General features: G+C 34.3%; 2 protein-coding genes across 3 annotated transcripts; one reads left to right on the top strand and one right to left on the bottom strand.

The window, feature by feature from the left end:
- The first annotated feature begins 441 nt into the window (after positions 1-441).
- On the top strand, positions 442-3,122 carry LOC106795994 (pentatricopeptide repeat-containing protein At2g13600). Its single transcript, XM_014766995.3, has one exon. It carries the CDS (start codon positions 575-577, stop codon positions 3,110-3,112), a length of 2,538 nt encoding a protein of 845 aa, XP_014622481.1. The 5' UTR covers positions 442-574; the 3' UTR covers positions 3,113-3,122.
- A 350-nt stretch (positions 3,123-3,472) lies between these two features.
- Positions 3,473-8,563, bottom strand: LOC100500458 (yippee family putative zinc-binding protein). Of its 2 annotated transcripts, none has more exons than NM_001251487.2 (3): positions 8,277-8,439; positions 8,000-8,130; positions 3,473-4,037 (listed from the first exon to the last, which is right to left on the bottom strand). In NM_001251487.2, the coding sequence occupies exons 2-3, from the start codon at positions 8,090-8,092 to the stop codon at positions 3,810-3,812; spliced, it is 321 nt and encodes a 106-aa protein (NP_001238416.1). In that variant the 5' UTR covers positions 8,093-8,130; positions 8,277-8,439; the 3' UTR covers positions 3,473-3,809. The 2 variants fall into 2 exon arrangements, with proteins under 2 accessions (NP_001238416.1, XP_040864674.1); XM_041008740.1 differs by lacking the exon at positions 8,277-8,439 and adding an exon at positions 8,510-8,563 and having other exon boundaries at positions 3,568-4,037.
- Between the last annotated feature and the right edge of the window lie 7,968 nt (positions 8,564-16,531).

Here is a 16,531-nt window from a genome sequence, read left to right as displayed (position 1 = left end):
CATCCAATTGAGACGTCTCAGACCAACATTGAAGGAATTTATAAAAATGGGGGACCAAATTTGTAAATTAAATTATTGGAGGACCAAATGCGAAATTGGAGCAAAAGTGGGAGACCAAAAGTGTAATTTTGTCTAAAATATTTAAAATCAAAGACTATCTATTATATGATATGGACTACTTTTTAGGTTTGATTCAATTATTTTCAAACCTAACTTAGTTTAATTAGACACTCTATTAGGGCTTTGGACCTATAAATAGAACAAAGCACGCAAGTAAGCTTTTAGGCTAACTAAACTTTCAAACAAGTAAGATTTAAACAAATTTTTTATTCATGTAAATATGTCATTTTTTATTTTTTTATAGTTCCAATAAATTATATCATTTTTGTTTTTAGTCCTGTCTTTAATCGATGCCTCTATTATCCCATTGATCCTTTATTAGTATGTCTATGTTCATACCAAGCCTGTGTCTAAGGAATACTACTAGTAGTATTTTCCTACTTTTGCTTTCGCTGAATTCAGTGTCTCGTACACTGTTCTTGTTCCATTGATTCTAATTTTCTATCTTCTTAACATGCACACTTTGCTTTCAGAAGCCCTTACTCACCCCCCACTCCTCTCTCACCCACCCCGAACTCGCTCTTCCTCCAACCGAGCAAGCCTCTCCCTTCTTCCCTCAAACCTAAACCCTCACTTGACCCTCCTTTACCACGAGCCACCGAGTTCCACCACCTATGCTTCCATTTTGGACTCTTGTGGGTCCCCCATTTTGGGAAAACAGCTTCACGCCCACTCTATAAAATCAGGGTTTAATGCCCACGAGTTTGTTACAACCAAGTTGCTCCAAATGTATGCTAGAAACTGCTCTTTCGAGAACGCATGTCACGTGTTCGACACAATGCCTCTTCGAAACTTACACTCTTGGACCGCACTCCTGCGCGTTTACATTGAAATGGGGTTCTTTGAGGAAGCGTTTTTTCTTTTCGAGCAGTTGTTATACGAAGGGGTGCGGGTAAGATTGGATTTTTTCGTATTCCCGGTGGTGCTGAAGATTTGTTGTGGGCTATGTGCTGTGGAACTGGGTAGGCAAATGCATGGGATGGCGTTGAAACATGAGTTTGTCAAGAATGTTTACGTGGGCAATGCTTTGATAGATATGTATGGTAAATGTGGGAGCTTAGATGAGGCCAAGAAAGTTCTAGAAGGAATGCCCCAAAAGGATTGTGTCTCTTGGAATTCTTTGATCACTGCTTGTGTTGCTAATGGGTCTGTATACGAGGCATTGGGTCTCTTGCAAAATATGTCTGCGGGTGAGTGTGGTTTAGCACCCAATCTTGTTTCCTGGACTGTGGTGATTGGCGGATTCACACAAAACGGTTACTATGTTGAGTCGGTTAAACTGCTTGCAAGAATGGTGGTAGAAGCAGGGATGAGACCGAATGCTCAAACACTGGTGAGTGTTCTTCTGGCTTGTGCGAGAATGCAATGGCTACACCTTGGGAAGGAACTGCATGGCTATGTTGTTAGACAAGAGTTCTTCTCTAATGTTTTTGTTGTGAATGGGTTAGTGGATATGTATAGAAGGAGTGGTGATATGAAAAGTGCCTTCGAAATGTTTTCCAGGTTTTCAAGGAAATCTGCAGCATCTTACAATGCAATGATAGCTGGTTATTGGGAAAATGGCAATTTGTTTAAGGCCAAGGAGTTGTTTGATCGGATGGAGCAAGAAGGTGTTCAGAAGGACAGAATATCATGGAATTCTATGATATCAGGGTATGTGGACGGTTCTCTGTTTGATGAAGCTTATAGCTTATTTAGAGATTTGCTGAAGGAAGGAATTGAACCTGATTCTTTTACTCTTGGAAGTGTCCTTGCTGGCTGTGCTGATATGGCTTCTATTCGACGTGGGAAAGAGGCACATTCCCTTGCCATTGTCAGAGGTCTGCAGTCCAACAGTATTGTGGGTGGAGCTTTGGTAGAAATGTATTCTAAATGCCAGGACATAGTGGCTGCTCAAATGGCATTTGATGGAGTAAGTGAAAGAGATCTTCCAACTTGGAATGCTTTGATATCGGGCTATGCCCGCTGTAATCAAGCTGAAAAGATTAGAGAACTTCACCAGAAAATGAGAAGGGATGGTTTTGAACCAAATGTGTATACATGGAATGGTATTATAGCTGGCTATGTGGAAAATAAACAGTATGATTCAGCAATGCAATTGTTCACTGAAATGCAGATTGCAAATTTGAGGCCTGACATATACACAGTTGGAATAATTTTAGCCGCATGCTCTAGGTTGGCTACAATTCAACGAGGAAAGCAGGTCCATGCATATTCCATAAGAGCTGGGCACGACTCAGATGTTCACATTGGAGCTGCCCTAGTGGACATGTATGCAAAATGTGGGGATGTTAAGCATTGTTATCGCGTGTATAACATGATATCAAACCCTAATTTGGTGTCCCACAATGCTATGCTCACTGCATATGCCATGCATGGGCATGGGGAAGAAGGAATTGCTCTTTTCCGCAGAATGTTGGCCAGCAAAGTAAGACCAGACCATGTGACTTTTCTAGCTGTTCTTTCTTCATGTGTACACGCTGGATCATTGGAGATTGGTCATGAATGCCTTGCTTTGATGGTAGCTTACAATGTGATGCCCTCATTGAAGCATTATACATGTATGGTCGACCTCTTAAGTCGTGCAGGCCAGCTCTACGAAGCATATGAACTTATCAAGAACCTTCCAACGGAAGCTGATGCAGTGACCTGGAATGCTCTGCTTGGTGGTTGCTTTATTCACAATGAAGTTGACTTGGGAGAAATAGCAGCAGAAAAACTCATTGAATTGGAGCCAAATAATCCTGGAAACTATGTTATGCTAGCAAACTTGTATGCTTCTGCTGGGAAGTGGCATTATCTTACTCAAACTAGACAATTAATGAAAGATATGGGAATGCAGAAGCGTCCAGGGTGCAGTTGGATAGAAGATAGAGATGGAATTCATGTGTTCGTTGCTAGTGACAAGACTCACAAAAGAATAGATGATATATATTCTATTCTGAACAATTTAACTAATTTAATTAGAATAAAGCATATGAATCATTTATAACTTCAGCAAATAGTTGTTCAATATTGATTAAGAATATGCATATACGTATTTCAGAAGATATTTATCATACCTCAACTTCCAAAGAAGACAGCTTTGACCTATCTGTCAAGAAAACTCACTTCTTGGGTATGACTATGACGCAATAATAAATGGAAGCATGTTTGTATATTCTGCTCTTGCAAGACGGTTTATAGTACACCGAGTATGTTGACAAACAAACTCTTGATGTTCTGCTGATCCACTAATTCGGGCATCCAACATACTTGAAATTTAATATCTTTTTTAATTTTTATCGAAAAAATATATAGTTTTAAATTATAGCAATGTATTCACCTAATCAACTATAGGAACTTTAGTGGCTTTTTATACAGACATAATAACATTAATTTATAAAATTCATCATATAAAGAGTTACGATCTTCACAAAGTTCCAAATTTTAAAAATAGGTTACAAGTTGAATAAATATACAATTTTATAGACAAGGAATAAAGATACGACATTAAGACCATCCTGTACGACAAATCTTACATCACTTCTACTCACACCACCAGGTAATAATGAAATTAAAAAAACAATGACAAATTTTAGATAGGTAAAGATACGACATTAAGACCATCCTGTACGTCTTAAAAGCATGAAAGAACTGAGCAAACACATGACTGGAACGAATGGATTAAGGAGAATCCTAAATGAATGCTACCAGTTCTCCTTTACAATTTTTGATTTTTCAAGTATGAATTTTCCTTCCTTGTACTTCTGTGATGCTTCATAAGCTCTTTCATATTTCCAACCCAACACTTCACGGCAGTCACCACAATAAACATCAGCAACGGTGTGGAGGCCAGTCATGAGGTGCCTGTCTTCTTTTGGCCCTACCACAATATTCATTGCATGGGAGAACAGAAAACCTCGGCCATATCTTCCCTGTTCATAAAAATTAGTATGAAAAGAATGCCAGACGAGGATCTGGGAAAACTTATAATAGAATTAAACACAAGTTTCATCAACCAAAATCCCATTGTCAAAGTATACAAAAAGCCAGGAATCACGGGTATGCTACGAGATACAGATACGATAAGGCATGCACAGGAATACAACAAATTTTACAAATTGTAGGACACATCAAAGTTTTAGTATAATATAAAATTAATCTAAAGCTAATGTAAAATAAAAATTTTAAATCACGAGAATTCATGTTTTAAAAATATTATAAGTCGTTATAAACAAAATAAAATACATAAAAATTATCTAATTATTGTGGTATTCTAACCAGTAATTATAAAGTGTTTAAAACATCCATGCAGAACCACTGAGGTTGGCCTAGTAAGAAAGGAGTCGGAATAATATGTATGAGAACATAGGTTCTAACCTCTGTAAGATCATTATACACAGAAAAAGTATCCATGTAGTATCTGACATTGATACATTTGACATGTTTGTAATACAGCACGATCACTATTTAGAAGTGTGCATGCTTACATATAATAAACTATAAAGTCTAAATACCAAAACACTTTTCAAAGAAAATGTTTTCCCACCAAAATCTTAAATTACTTGACCTAATTCCATCATCGCAACATAATAACCGTGACTGTGTCCACCATTTTTATGCTGAAAATTGATGGTAAATACATGACTTCAGTATCCACAATCTGAATTGCCACAACCACCACTAGTTTCACTCACACTAGCAACATAAACAATCCAGTATCAATGAAATTCACTACTTGCTAGAACTAGGCAATTTCATCTATTATTCCAAGCAATCATTACATTAAAGTTGGATACATAATAAATTCATCAATACTGTTATATAGTATCGAACTAATATAAAGAAAAAAAAAAGAGAAGTCCAATTTTCAACCATAAGATCAAAACCAAAGAGTTGTTTATTTCACAAATTTGAACACGTGATCTGCATTCCTTAATTAAGCACTCGTTCTATAAGTTCTTAGTACATGATAGATTATACTGTAAAGTTAACCAGAAAACTTATTCTTATAAGCTAAAAAGAGCTTATTTTTTAAATTTCGCCAAACTTGTTAAAATAAGTTTAAAAATAACTAATAAGAGTCTTCATAAACAGAGATAAGCTCCCTATAAATTCTTCCAAAAACCTCTGAGAAATGTACATGCTTGGGCTTTTGGATCCAGTCAAATTCATGACTTAAAAAACGAACTTACCCTGCATTCCTTCATTTACAGAACAGTCAGAACTTCAACACTATCCCCCGATCCCATTTAAAACAAAACAAGAAAAGAAAACTCCTAGAATTTTCATCCAAGCCTTCTTAACATAAAGAAAAATTATAATCGTCTATCAACTGTCTCTTCTATCTCATTTCTGCCATATTTTATTCTCATCTTTTTATTGCTTTTCTATCATATCACTTATTCACATCAATCACTTTGTCTCCCTACCATTGTAGTTAAATGGCAGAACCATGTCCACCATAGCAGAATGGCATGGCAGATTTTTTGCCAACTTCCATAGGCAATGTGAAGGGAGGCCTGCTATAGTCGCAATGGTGTGCTAATAGAGCAGAATTTTGACCTTCTGCCATTGATAACACCGCACCTTACTTTTTCTCTTCTTTTCGCCTCAATCCACCTTGTGTTTGTTGGGTAATCAACGCTCCAACAAATAAAATTACCCACACATCCATTTAATTAAAGTTCATCTAGTAAAATACAATCTTCCACTTTGCATTTAAGTCACCTAAACCTTAATGATAAAAAATCAATTCTCAATATGCATGCACCTTATCTTTTGACTTGAAACTCTACAATTCTTCCCCTTAAGGAAAAAGAGAAATATCCTTCATTCAATTTGAAAGTGAACAAACTCTCCCTCCAATGGAAGTATCTCCCAACACTTTCACAAGATTAGAAAACTTCAATTTCTTCTTCACTTTGCTATCATGGTTTCTCTTCAAGGCTTGACCATTCAAATAGTAAAGGTTACCTTTATTTTTCTGTCATCGTAATTCCAAGTGTCCTAACTTGAAATGACTGAATTCCCCATCGATTTTCAAAGTATCAAACATATCTCGATCTCTGCAAATGTGCTTTGAGACAGCAGAATCCATCATCCATTTTGTTTTAGCAACCTCATCATTTGTTGCCAAAAACACATCATCTTCATCTTCCACACTTTTTACTACATTAGTTTGGGAGTTGGCGTCATCTTTGTTCATATCTCTTAATTTTTTCAAATCCTCCTTCATTTGTTTACACCTCACTTGCACATGATCATTCTCACCACAATAATAACATTGAATGTTACTCATATCTCGTTGTGGATGCAATTGCGATTTTGATCTTCCTCTTGGATCATCATGTCTCCTTGAATGATTCCTCCCTCGCTCAGACTCCACCACAGCTATTGCATTGTGTTCATCATCAACATTTTCAGTTCTCATCATTCACTCATTTTCTTTAAGAGCGACAGTCACATCATCCAAATTCAAAGTTGATCTTCCCACAAGCAACGTTTGAACCAAAGCTTTGAATGACCTTGATAGTGAGACCAACAATAACAGCGCCTGCTCTCATCAAAGAGTTTATCATCTGCATTCAATAGTTGACTTACTAGTTGATTGAACTTGTTAATGTGGTCATGTAGATCTCCTCTCATCTCCATTTTGAATTGATACAACTCCATCTTCAAACATAGGCGATTGGTTAGCGACTTTGACACATAAATATTTTCAAGCTTCTCCCACAAGGCTTTTGGTGTTGTCTCCTTCAACACGTTATGTTTTATCTCGGGAGAAAGGGCTAACCGAATTGTGTTCACAGCTCTCCTTTGGCTCTTAGTCCACTCAGTTTCATTTATAGAAGCCGGCCTTTCATCTTCTAACGCTTGATCAAGACCTTGCGGCACCAAAAGGTCTTGAATAGTATTCTGTCAAATCATAAAATTTATTTTTTCGTCAAACAACGGTATCTCGAACCTTTGTGTGCTCCCATCCATAGCTTTGATATCACTGTTGGATAATCAACGCTTCCACAAACAAAATTATCCACACCCACCAAGGATTGTGAGAACACACATAAAGATTGCACCACATGAAAAATAATAAATATGGTTCGGCACCTCTTGCATACGTCCACAAAACCGTCTCAAAAAGTATTTCACTGTCATAAAAATGATTACAAGATTGTAACTCACCCCAAATAGTGTATCACTCTATAAACCCGAGTACCCCATCCAACGATTACAAGGAATGATAACACTTTCATACAAATACACTTTTCTGTCAACAAAGTGACTTTGTTTCAGAATCTCTTTTCTCACCACTCTATCTTCATGTGTGTTGTATTTCTCCATTAATTTTTTTCTCTATTTACAGTGAAGATTGTCATATACTATAATAAATAAGTCACATATTATAATAAATAAGTTTTTTTGAAAGTTGAAACTAAAATATCTTCCAATGCATTCATTCAACTAAGATTCATCTTGTAAAATACAATCTTTTACTTTCCATTTTAGTTACTTAAATCTTAGTAATAAAAAATTAATTATTAATATGCATGCATCTTATCTTTTGACTTAAAACTTTACAATTGTGTTAGGGTGACTGATTAAGAGAAATCTAAAGAAAGACACTATGATCATGATCTTACATGTGTAGCATCAAATCCAGCCACCAGTTTACCTCCTTTAAATGAAAAGCAAAATAAAACAAAGCACAATACAAGAGGAGATTTTTCAAGTACCGTTTTATTAGCACTGATAGCAAACTACCCAGAAGAGAAAACATCCGTAATATTCATATCTTCTAAATATGATACACAAGAATAAGTAACATTCTCATAAAATGTCCGCAAACTTATAAACCCAAAATACATTTTTTTAAGAAAAAAAAAAAGATACCGACCTGAAAGGTTTTAGCAATTATATCATCGTGAAGGGAGACTTGGTTTCTACAATTACAACAGCAGTACAAGCGAGGCCCTACAATTTCCGCCATTAATTTGTCAACAATTGCACACTAAACACCTCGCTGCTCTGAAATGAAAAAGGAAAAAAAAAAAACAATAAAAAGCTAAAATCTCAGTTAGTCTAGAGTGCGAACAGCACACAAGAGGTTTAGATCTGCAACACTAAAAGAAACAAAGTGGGGCGTTAGTGGGAAAGCAACGAGATTTCTTTACCTGCAACCAACAAACGATGACCCAAAACAAAGATTCGCAACAATAAATTAAGGTAAAAGAAAAAGAAATGTTCGGCGCACAAGTGTATGCATAATATAATAATATTCTGAATAAAGAAGAATAAAATAAAAATACAAAACCAATTTCATTCATCAAGTTCACTGTCGCATCGATTTGACGGGGTGAAATCAAATAGGTAAAAAAAAAACAAGAATGAAACTGTTTAGCCGTACTTGCCAATCAACTGAACGCAAATTAGACGGTACAATATGCTTTTTCTTAAAGAAAATATGAATCTTCATTATACATGTAACCGAATATAAAAGATTTATTTTATATTTAAATTATGTTAAAATAGATAAGATAATTAAATACTAACCTTTGTTATTAATTTTTTTGACAAGTGGAACAAAGATTATAAAAACTTAAAATATTTTGGTGCTAGACAAACCGGTAAAAAGAGAAATAAACGTGTATATCCCAATGTGTAGTCTAAGGTCCATACCACACACGTGGGAGCCCTCTTTATCTAAGAAGAACTCAGTCTTGTTCTTATCTAATAGTTATTTAAAATTTTAAAATAATTTTTTTTATTTGCTAGGCATATTTAAAAATTGAAGTAAAATTTGACACCAAACGTAATTGTGAAGTCCTCCACATTTCTCAACAACTTGCTAATGAAATGATCACCACAGATCCATTTTTGTTCCTTATCAAAACATTTCAATTATATTTATATTATATACATTTTCAGTGCTATCAAAAAACATAATAATATTTCACTTAAAAAATCAATTAATCAGTTGATCATAATAAATTCTTTAATTTAATTAATCATCAAATATCAAATTAATTTTTTAAACAGATGTTAAAACATTCTAGTAACACTTTCCAACGTTCAAATAATATGAAGTAATATTTATTACTTACAAAAACTAAATAGAAAAAAATAATATAATATTTTCTTTCATCATTTGAAACTCTGAATTAACTCTAGAGTATGATATTTATGTCAAATTCAAATAAGTTAATAAATGTATTTAGGGAATGACATAAGAAAACTCATTTCTTTATTCATTCAATTGCCTTGATTAAGGTCTTAATTTTATTATAGAATTCAAAACTCATGACTGAGAGTTGATGAATTCCACCTTGATTAGTCATTAACTCTACAAACATTTAGTTATATCCGATGTTTATTCAACTAGTGCTCTAAAGCATTAGCTGTCCGAAATCAAAATATAACAAACGACATGTTAATTATCTTAGGTCAAAGAAAATAATTTTATGCTTCTTCACGAGAATTTCTTATTGACAATTTACGGTAACATTATCCATTAAGAAATTTCAATTGAGTCAGTTCAATGATCACATCCCTATGCACATCACCTATATATGTAAATTAACAAATGAGATATATTAATATTCATAATAATCCTATGATCAAGAAAAATTTAAATTAAAATTATAAGAGATTTGTTTCTCATTTTCATAATCTCTATTGCGGTAACAAATCTTTAATTTTAATCAAGGACCTTATCCAGTCAACTATTTTTACTAAAGATTGTAAACATGATAAAGAAATAACAATACTTTATTATTGGAATTAAAATTGATTACATGATGTATTGGATCTAAGCCATACACAATTATTCCCAACATTTTCTCTCTCAATTTGAGTAATTTTTGTTTGAGCAAACTATACTCACCCCCACCATTTACTACTTATTACACGGGGCCCCCCTTTAAAATTACCCCTATAGTAAATCCCATAACTTTTGAAACTTCGTTACAAGGGCACTTCCTTTTCCATCATAGTTTGGGTTTTGTTAATGAAAATTCATCATATGCATTGCACATGTTGCTTTAATGTAATTTAAGGATAATTTTGTTCTTTTCTTTCTCACACCATCTCTTAAAAGTCAAAAAGTTGAAGACGCTAAAGGCAGATCGGTTGTGGCTTGTGAGTAAGCATTTCAAGTTGAAGCTCATGTGCAAGCATCTCCATCGTGGATAAGCATCTCCATGTGAGTTAATTTTTAATGTTGTGTTTTTAATTATTTTTTTCATGTGCATTTAATTATTTTTCATGTTGTGCGTTTATTATGTCTTCATGTGTGTTTCTTTGTTGAGTTAATTTTTTCCATGTGGTGTTGTTAGGTTTACTAGGTGTTGTTGGGTTGTGATGTTGTGCTATCTTTCCCAATTGAAGAAGTGTACTTTTTTTATGAAGAGACTTTTACTATTGTTTGTTGCTTTGAAGGTGTTTGGAAAAATGTCTCAATTAAGGGTTGAATCTTCTGCCAGTGTTAGTTGGAGTGCAATTAGGGTCAAACACCAAAAAAAATATTGTCTATGTTGATCTCTAATGGAAATTAAATGTAGCGGAACCAACACCTATCCAAATCGCTTATTAAATATGGAAGATGAGTTAATTGTAAGGCATGGAAGATGAGTTTGATAAGTTTATCATGGAGATGGAAGGCTTGAAGATGGTGATGGAAGGCAAGAAGACAGAAAACAAAAGACATAAAGTAGGAATATGCAAGAATGCACACAAAGTTGTTAGTATTTAGAAGGAAATTGTGAACGTCAAAAACAAAATAGTATTTGTAGGCCACATGTGAATGTCGCATCAGATTAGTAGGCCATGTGGCCATCTGATTACCCATGTGGTTGTCACATCATTATTTAACAATAAAATTTAACAGCAAAGACTAAAAACATAAACAAAGAAAAGTATAAGGAATAGGACCAATCAAAATTTTGTTTAGAGACTAAAAGACAAAAATCATCAAAAGATAAAGGGCCAAAAACATATTTTGTCCTAGAATAAATTATGCTTTTCTTCTATGAGAAATTAAAATGTTACATTATTCTTTCCTTTTATATTAAAAATTACACTTCCTCTTCTAACAAATTCAGACATGTGTCTTTTTCATATATTCTAATTTAAAAGTATATGCATTCACATAAATCCAGCAACTTTATGATATGAAAAATGTTATCGTGTGAAAATTTTAAGTTCATTCCGGTTAGCTTTGCATCAACAATATATCAAAATAATGATGATGATTTGTGCCAAGAAGGGGAATTTGTTTCTTGACTATGGATTCCTAAGTTACTCTAGAAAGCGTTTAATGTTGGTGAAAAAAGAAGAAGAAAGAAAAGGATGATTTGCATGAAAATAAAGGTTGAAAGCTATAAACGAAGGATTGTAAATGAAAACACCAAAGGAAAGCAACAATTTAAAGCAATAATAGGCATAAGGCATTAAAGATAAAATATTGAGTAAAATAGGCTTTGATTTCAAATTGATTGTCCTTTTGAAATTAAGTACAAGGCCTATTTTAGGCTAGAAACTCAAATCCTTTACTAAACCATGTTTTTCTACTTGACAAATTCCTAGAATGTGATTTGGGAGTCATTCAACTAGGCTTGGGAGTCATTCGGCTGGTTTTACACTAACTAAGCTAATTTTGGTAATTGAATTTGACTAGTAGTAGTTGAATTAGGCTAGCAACTTGGCTAACTAATGTGCATTTTGTTAATTGAGATTGATTCACCTTATGGTAACTATTGGTAACTGCTCCTAAAATCTAGACACTTTCTTCTATTTCCACTAGCCAACTGATTTGTTATTTCAAATTTTTGAAAAGATGGCAACCCTTTCCTATCTTTTAGGGGGCACTATCATTGATCAATTTTAACCATTACAAGCCATTTGAATATAATAAAATCATGGTAAATATTATCTTATCTTTATTAAATTAAATCTAACTTAATTCAACTAATTTTCTAATGTAGTCAATCACCCGAATTCTTCCATTCAGCTGCCTATTCGGCTAATACCAAATATAGTTTAATTGACCTTAGCATCATTCAATTAACTCTTAAATTAGTCGAATTTTGTCATTCATCTAACATTGTAGTTAGTTGTATTAACCTTTCAACATTGATAGAGATCTAGTAAGCATCATATTTGAAGATATTTCAAGATTTTAGCATTTTATTATCCTTGAAGATATTAGAAGATATTTGAGTATATCTGGAGATATTTGAAAATATCATAATATATTTGAAGATATCAACAAATATTTATCATTTATTATTTAAAATTAATATGGTTTGGATATGTTTTATCTTATATTTGGATTTGTTCCCTTTATTAGGATGAGGATCTTATCTTGTTAAGATTTGTTTCCTCTATTAAGATTTTATCTTATCTTTGGATTTATTTCCTTTGTTAGGACAAGAATCATATCTTATTAAGATTTGTTTTCTCTATTAGAATTTTTTTAATCTTCAAGATTAGGATTTGTTTCTATTACTTGTTTTTTTACTTCCCTATAAATAGGAAACCAGGTAATGGAAAACAACAAGAATAATTTGAATATTAATGGTCAAGTTTATTAGCATGAGTGTTTCTCCTTTGTGAGAAATTTTCCTTTATTCTTTGGTTAAGAACTTTATAGTGTTGGTTCTATTGATAGGTTGTGGATATAGTTACACTTGATAGCTTTGGTTCTATCAGTAGGTCATGGTTAGGGTCAAGTTTCTCTTGTTTTGTTTGCATGATTTCAAGACATTCCTAAGTTGATTAGTATCACACATTCAACTAACCTTCCTATCCAACTATTATTGAAAATTAGTCAATTGTTCATTCAATTGAATTTTCCTTCTACTCATTTAGCTAACATTAAAATTAGTCAAATTATTCCATTAGTAATCTTAACAAATGTTGAATTGAACTTGACATCAATTATGTTGAATCCTCAATAGCTAAATTTCATCACTTGTAGAAAAATTTGGGTGTTAACAAATGTCCTTCTTGACATCAATTATGTTGAATCCTCAATAGCTAAATTTCATCACTTGTAGAAAAATTTGGGTGTTAACAAATGTCCTTCTACATCTTTTAGCTAATGACATAAAGAGGAAGCTAAAAGATGCATTGTGTTAGTCGAATCATGCTACCACCATTCTTCTTGCTACTAGTGCCTATGATTCTCAGCTAACATGGTTTTGTTTCATGTAGAAACTTAGATCTTCTAGAACTACTAGGTTTGCAAAAAAAAAAAAAGTAGAATTATAATGCTTTAATAACATGGCTATATGCTCCCTAACTTCAATTGACTAGGTTTGGAGAAAGTGGACTTATAATGCTTTAATAACATTGTTATATACCCCTCCAACTTCAAATTTACTAGGTTTGCAGAAAGTAAACTCACAATGATAGGATAACACTGCTATATGCCCCCCCCCCCCCCCGTGCTTAAGCTAATCCAAGACACTTCAACCCATCAATATTCTTTGGTCATCATTTCCCTAAGAAACTAAGTTTCCATGACATTGTTGAATCCACATCTCCGATTTTAATTTTGACAAATCATTACATAGCAAATTGATAGGATGATGGGCATATATGATTACTAACATCTTGTTCAAGTGTTTTAGTGACATAATTATTAAGGAACAAATGTGTGCATTTTGAGGTACTCAGAAAGGTTTGCTTAGAACATTTATTAGTGAGTAATGAACTCAAAAGATTTCTTAAATCCCATCAGCATGATGAAGAAAGTTTATCTTTGAGTACTCGTTCATGACAATGTACTGAACAACCAGGTCTTGAAATAAGAAGATTACATAGAGAGCATCAAACATCAAAATGAAGCTATCACAAATTCTACATTAGAATGATGAAGAACATGCCTCTAGAGACTGAACTTCAGAATTGATTTTAGAATGCCACCTCAGGATGGTTTTCAAGGGGCAACACAAGTCTTCTATATGATGCCATAAATACTGAGGGCACATCAAAAGACTGAGGTGGACAACACTTCACTTTCCACACACTACCACACATACTGAGGAAACATCAAAAAGTGAATGCTAACTACATTAGAAGATCCAAACTTGATGAAAACTAAATCTATCCATGAAAAGCTTTGATGAGAAGCATCAGAATAGAAGACTGAAGATACTACACGGTCTGACCTTGGACACACTAGGAATTGAACCTTCACTTGGTGTATATGAAGCAATCTACTTCAGATTGCTTAGAGCTGTGAAGTGTTAAGCTTGATGAAGTTGTGCTATGTTAGAAAGGTACATTAGTTTAAATTTCATAAACAAAATCTATCAAGTATGGATTCTTTCTTAGTAAACATCAGAATGGCTATTCTAATAATACTACATAATGCTCATAAGAAAGGTTCCTCAGACTGGAAACCTTAGAATTCAAATAGCTTGGAGTTGTGAAGTGTAAAGTTTGATGAAGCTGTGCTATGTTAGAAAGGTATATTAGTTTAAACTTCATCAACAAAATCTATCAAGTATGGATTCTTTCTTAGTAAACATCAGAATGACTATTCTAATATTACTACATAATGCTCACCAGAAAGGTTCCTCAAACTGGAAACCTCAGAATGGTTCTGAAAGTTGTCAACTCATGACATCTATCAAGTCCACCTACTTTGTGACACCTCAAATTTCAAACTGAAAATATTGTTTGAAAACACTTTTAATTTAATTTATTTTAGAAATACACATCATTTTTTTACCGCTACATATAAATATTAAAAACATCTTCCTATGCTATTTTTTAAAAATCAAAACGCGGTAGTTATAAAATGGTAAATAGTTGCATCGAATTAAAATAAATGCAAATGTAGAGTAATTCAGTTTCCATACATAAATAAAATAAAACTTGTAGTGTCACAAAGAAATATACGGATACAACCCATAATAATGTGATAATAAACAAAATACATTTTTCATCCCTACTATAACAAAATACATGCATGTGGAGAAAATATCTCTCAAAATATATCAAAACAGTAAAGAAACTAAGACTAGAGCAAACCACTTATCACACTAGAAGTACAAAACTAACTAAGACGTGTCCTCGAAAGAATTGTCACTCTCCTCCTCATACGTCAGTTCCAACTGCCTCAGTAGTTCCTAGTACTCCTCCATCTCCTAGGACGATATGTCCAAATGGTCACCTCGGTCCTTTGTAACCTCCATTGGGGGTACTTGATGCATGATGTATCTGGTCTATTAGCTGGCACTACGTGGACTCGGGTATGGTAGGTGTAACGTGTAGTCCGTGTTATGGTGCATATCCACTCTCTTTGCGAGTTACATTGAGCCCGCAGATGCCTCGATGTACTCGACTTCGTCACTACCTAAATGTTGTTGGTTGTAGGGGTAAGTCCTCTTCTCCTTGAATGCCACAAACAATAGGAAATAGTAAAACAAAATTAAAACATACAATCTACATAACCACTGCGCGTGTTTATATAAACAAACAACACTTTTGCGTATTAAGAACGTAATTATTACACTTAATTCACAATAGGGCCCAATCACCACCACCAATCCTCCCAGGTCTTGATGGTCTTACAAAAATTATGTGGATGACAATCGGGAGTCATCGTTACATACGAATACATCATACAATGATCCCTTATCTCCTGACTCAAAAAGCATAGTCTTAGAGCCCGTCAGGAGTAGCAAAGTGAGGCCTGTGAGTTACCTGCGCCAAATGAATGCAACAAATGCCAAGTAGTCACCACTCGCTAATTCCCCTAGGTTCTTCAAAACTCTCCCCCCACTACACCCCAGTGTATCTCTATCCATCATTCACTTCCTCAACGCAACCTCACCTTCTCACAGAAGGAAATAGAACTATTGGTTATTTTACTCTTTGTCCAATCCTCTTGAATCTTGCCACCACATCGCATGTGCAACCCTCATACCACATTGTCATACCCTAATTTCGTCCGGGGACCTTTGCTTGATGACATGCGACCTTTCTTTGGTCCTTGTGAGGTGCTTGGCATCCATCATTAGGCAATTTGTGAAATTCCAGGACATGCCGAAAAACCAAAAAAATATTGATGCACAATCCGTAAGTTTCCGTGACACACCGGAAATCAAATGGAAGCATCGTTGCATAATTAAGTGAGGTTCCGTAACATTCCGTAAGTCAAAAGGGGGATGATTATGTAATCCGCAAGGTTTCGTAACATTACGGAAAGAAAACAAGTATCGTTACGAAATTCGTAAGTTTCCATAACTTTACGAAAAAAGAATCACCAAAAAAACAGCAGAGGGGGGTGTACTTAGTAAAAATGGGGGTGCAAATAGCACCCAGGCCCACTTGGGCCCTCCAGAATATTCCTCCAGAAGGTTGTTGCTTCTGGAGGAAGCAACCTGGCTCGCCTGGGCGAGCTGGGCGGCAACCACCT

This window comes from Glycine max, chromosome 14 (assembly GCF_000004515.6).
Source record: "Glycine max cultivar Williams 82 chromosome 14, Glycine_max_v4.0, whole genome shotgun sequence".
Classification (NCBI taxonomy): domain Eukaryota; kingdom Viridiplantae; phylum Streptophyta; class Magnoliopsida; order Fabales; family Fabaceae; genus Glycine; species Glycine max.
This window is presented reverse-complemented; position numbering and strand designations above follow the sequence as displayed.

Bases quoted from the DNA above. Each gene is read 5' to 3' on its own strand.
- LOC106795994 (XM_014766995.3), top strand. From the start codon at position 575: ATGCACACTTTGCTTTCAGAAGCCCTTACTCACCCCCCACTCCTCTCT.
- LOC100500458 (XM_041008740.1), bottom strand. From the start codon at position 8,092: ATGGCGGAAATTGTAGGGCCTCGCTTGTACTGCTGTTGTAATTGTAGA. The intron at 4,038-7,999 runs GTCGGTATCTTT...TTTTATGAACAG, and splicing joins TAATTGCTAAAACCTTTCAG to GGAAGATATGGCCGAGGTTT.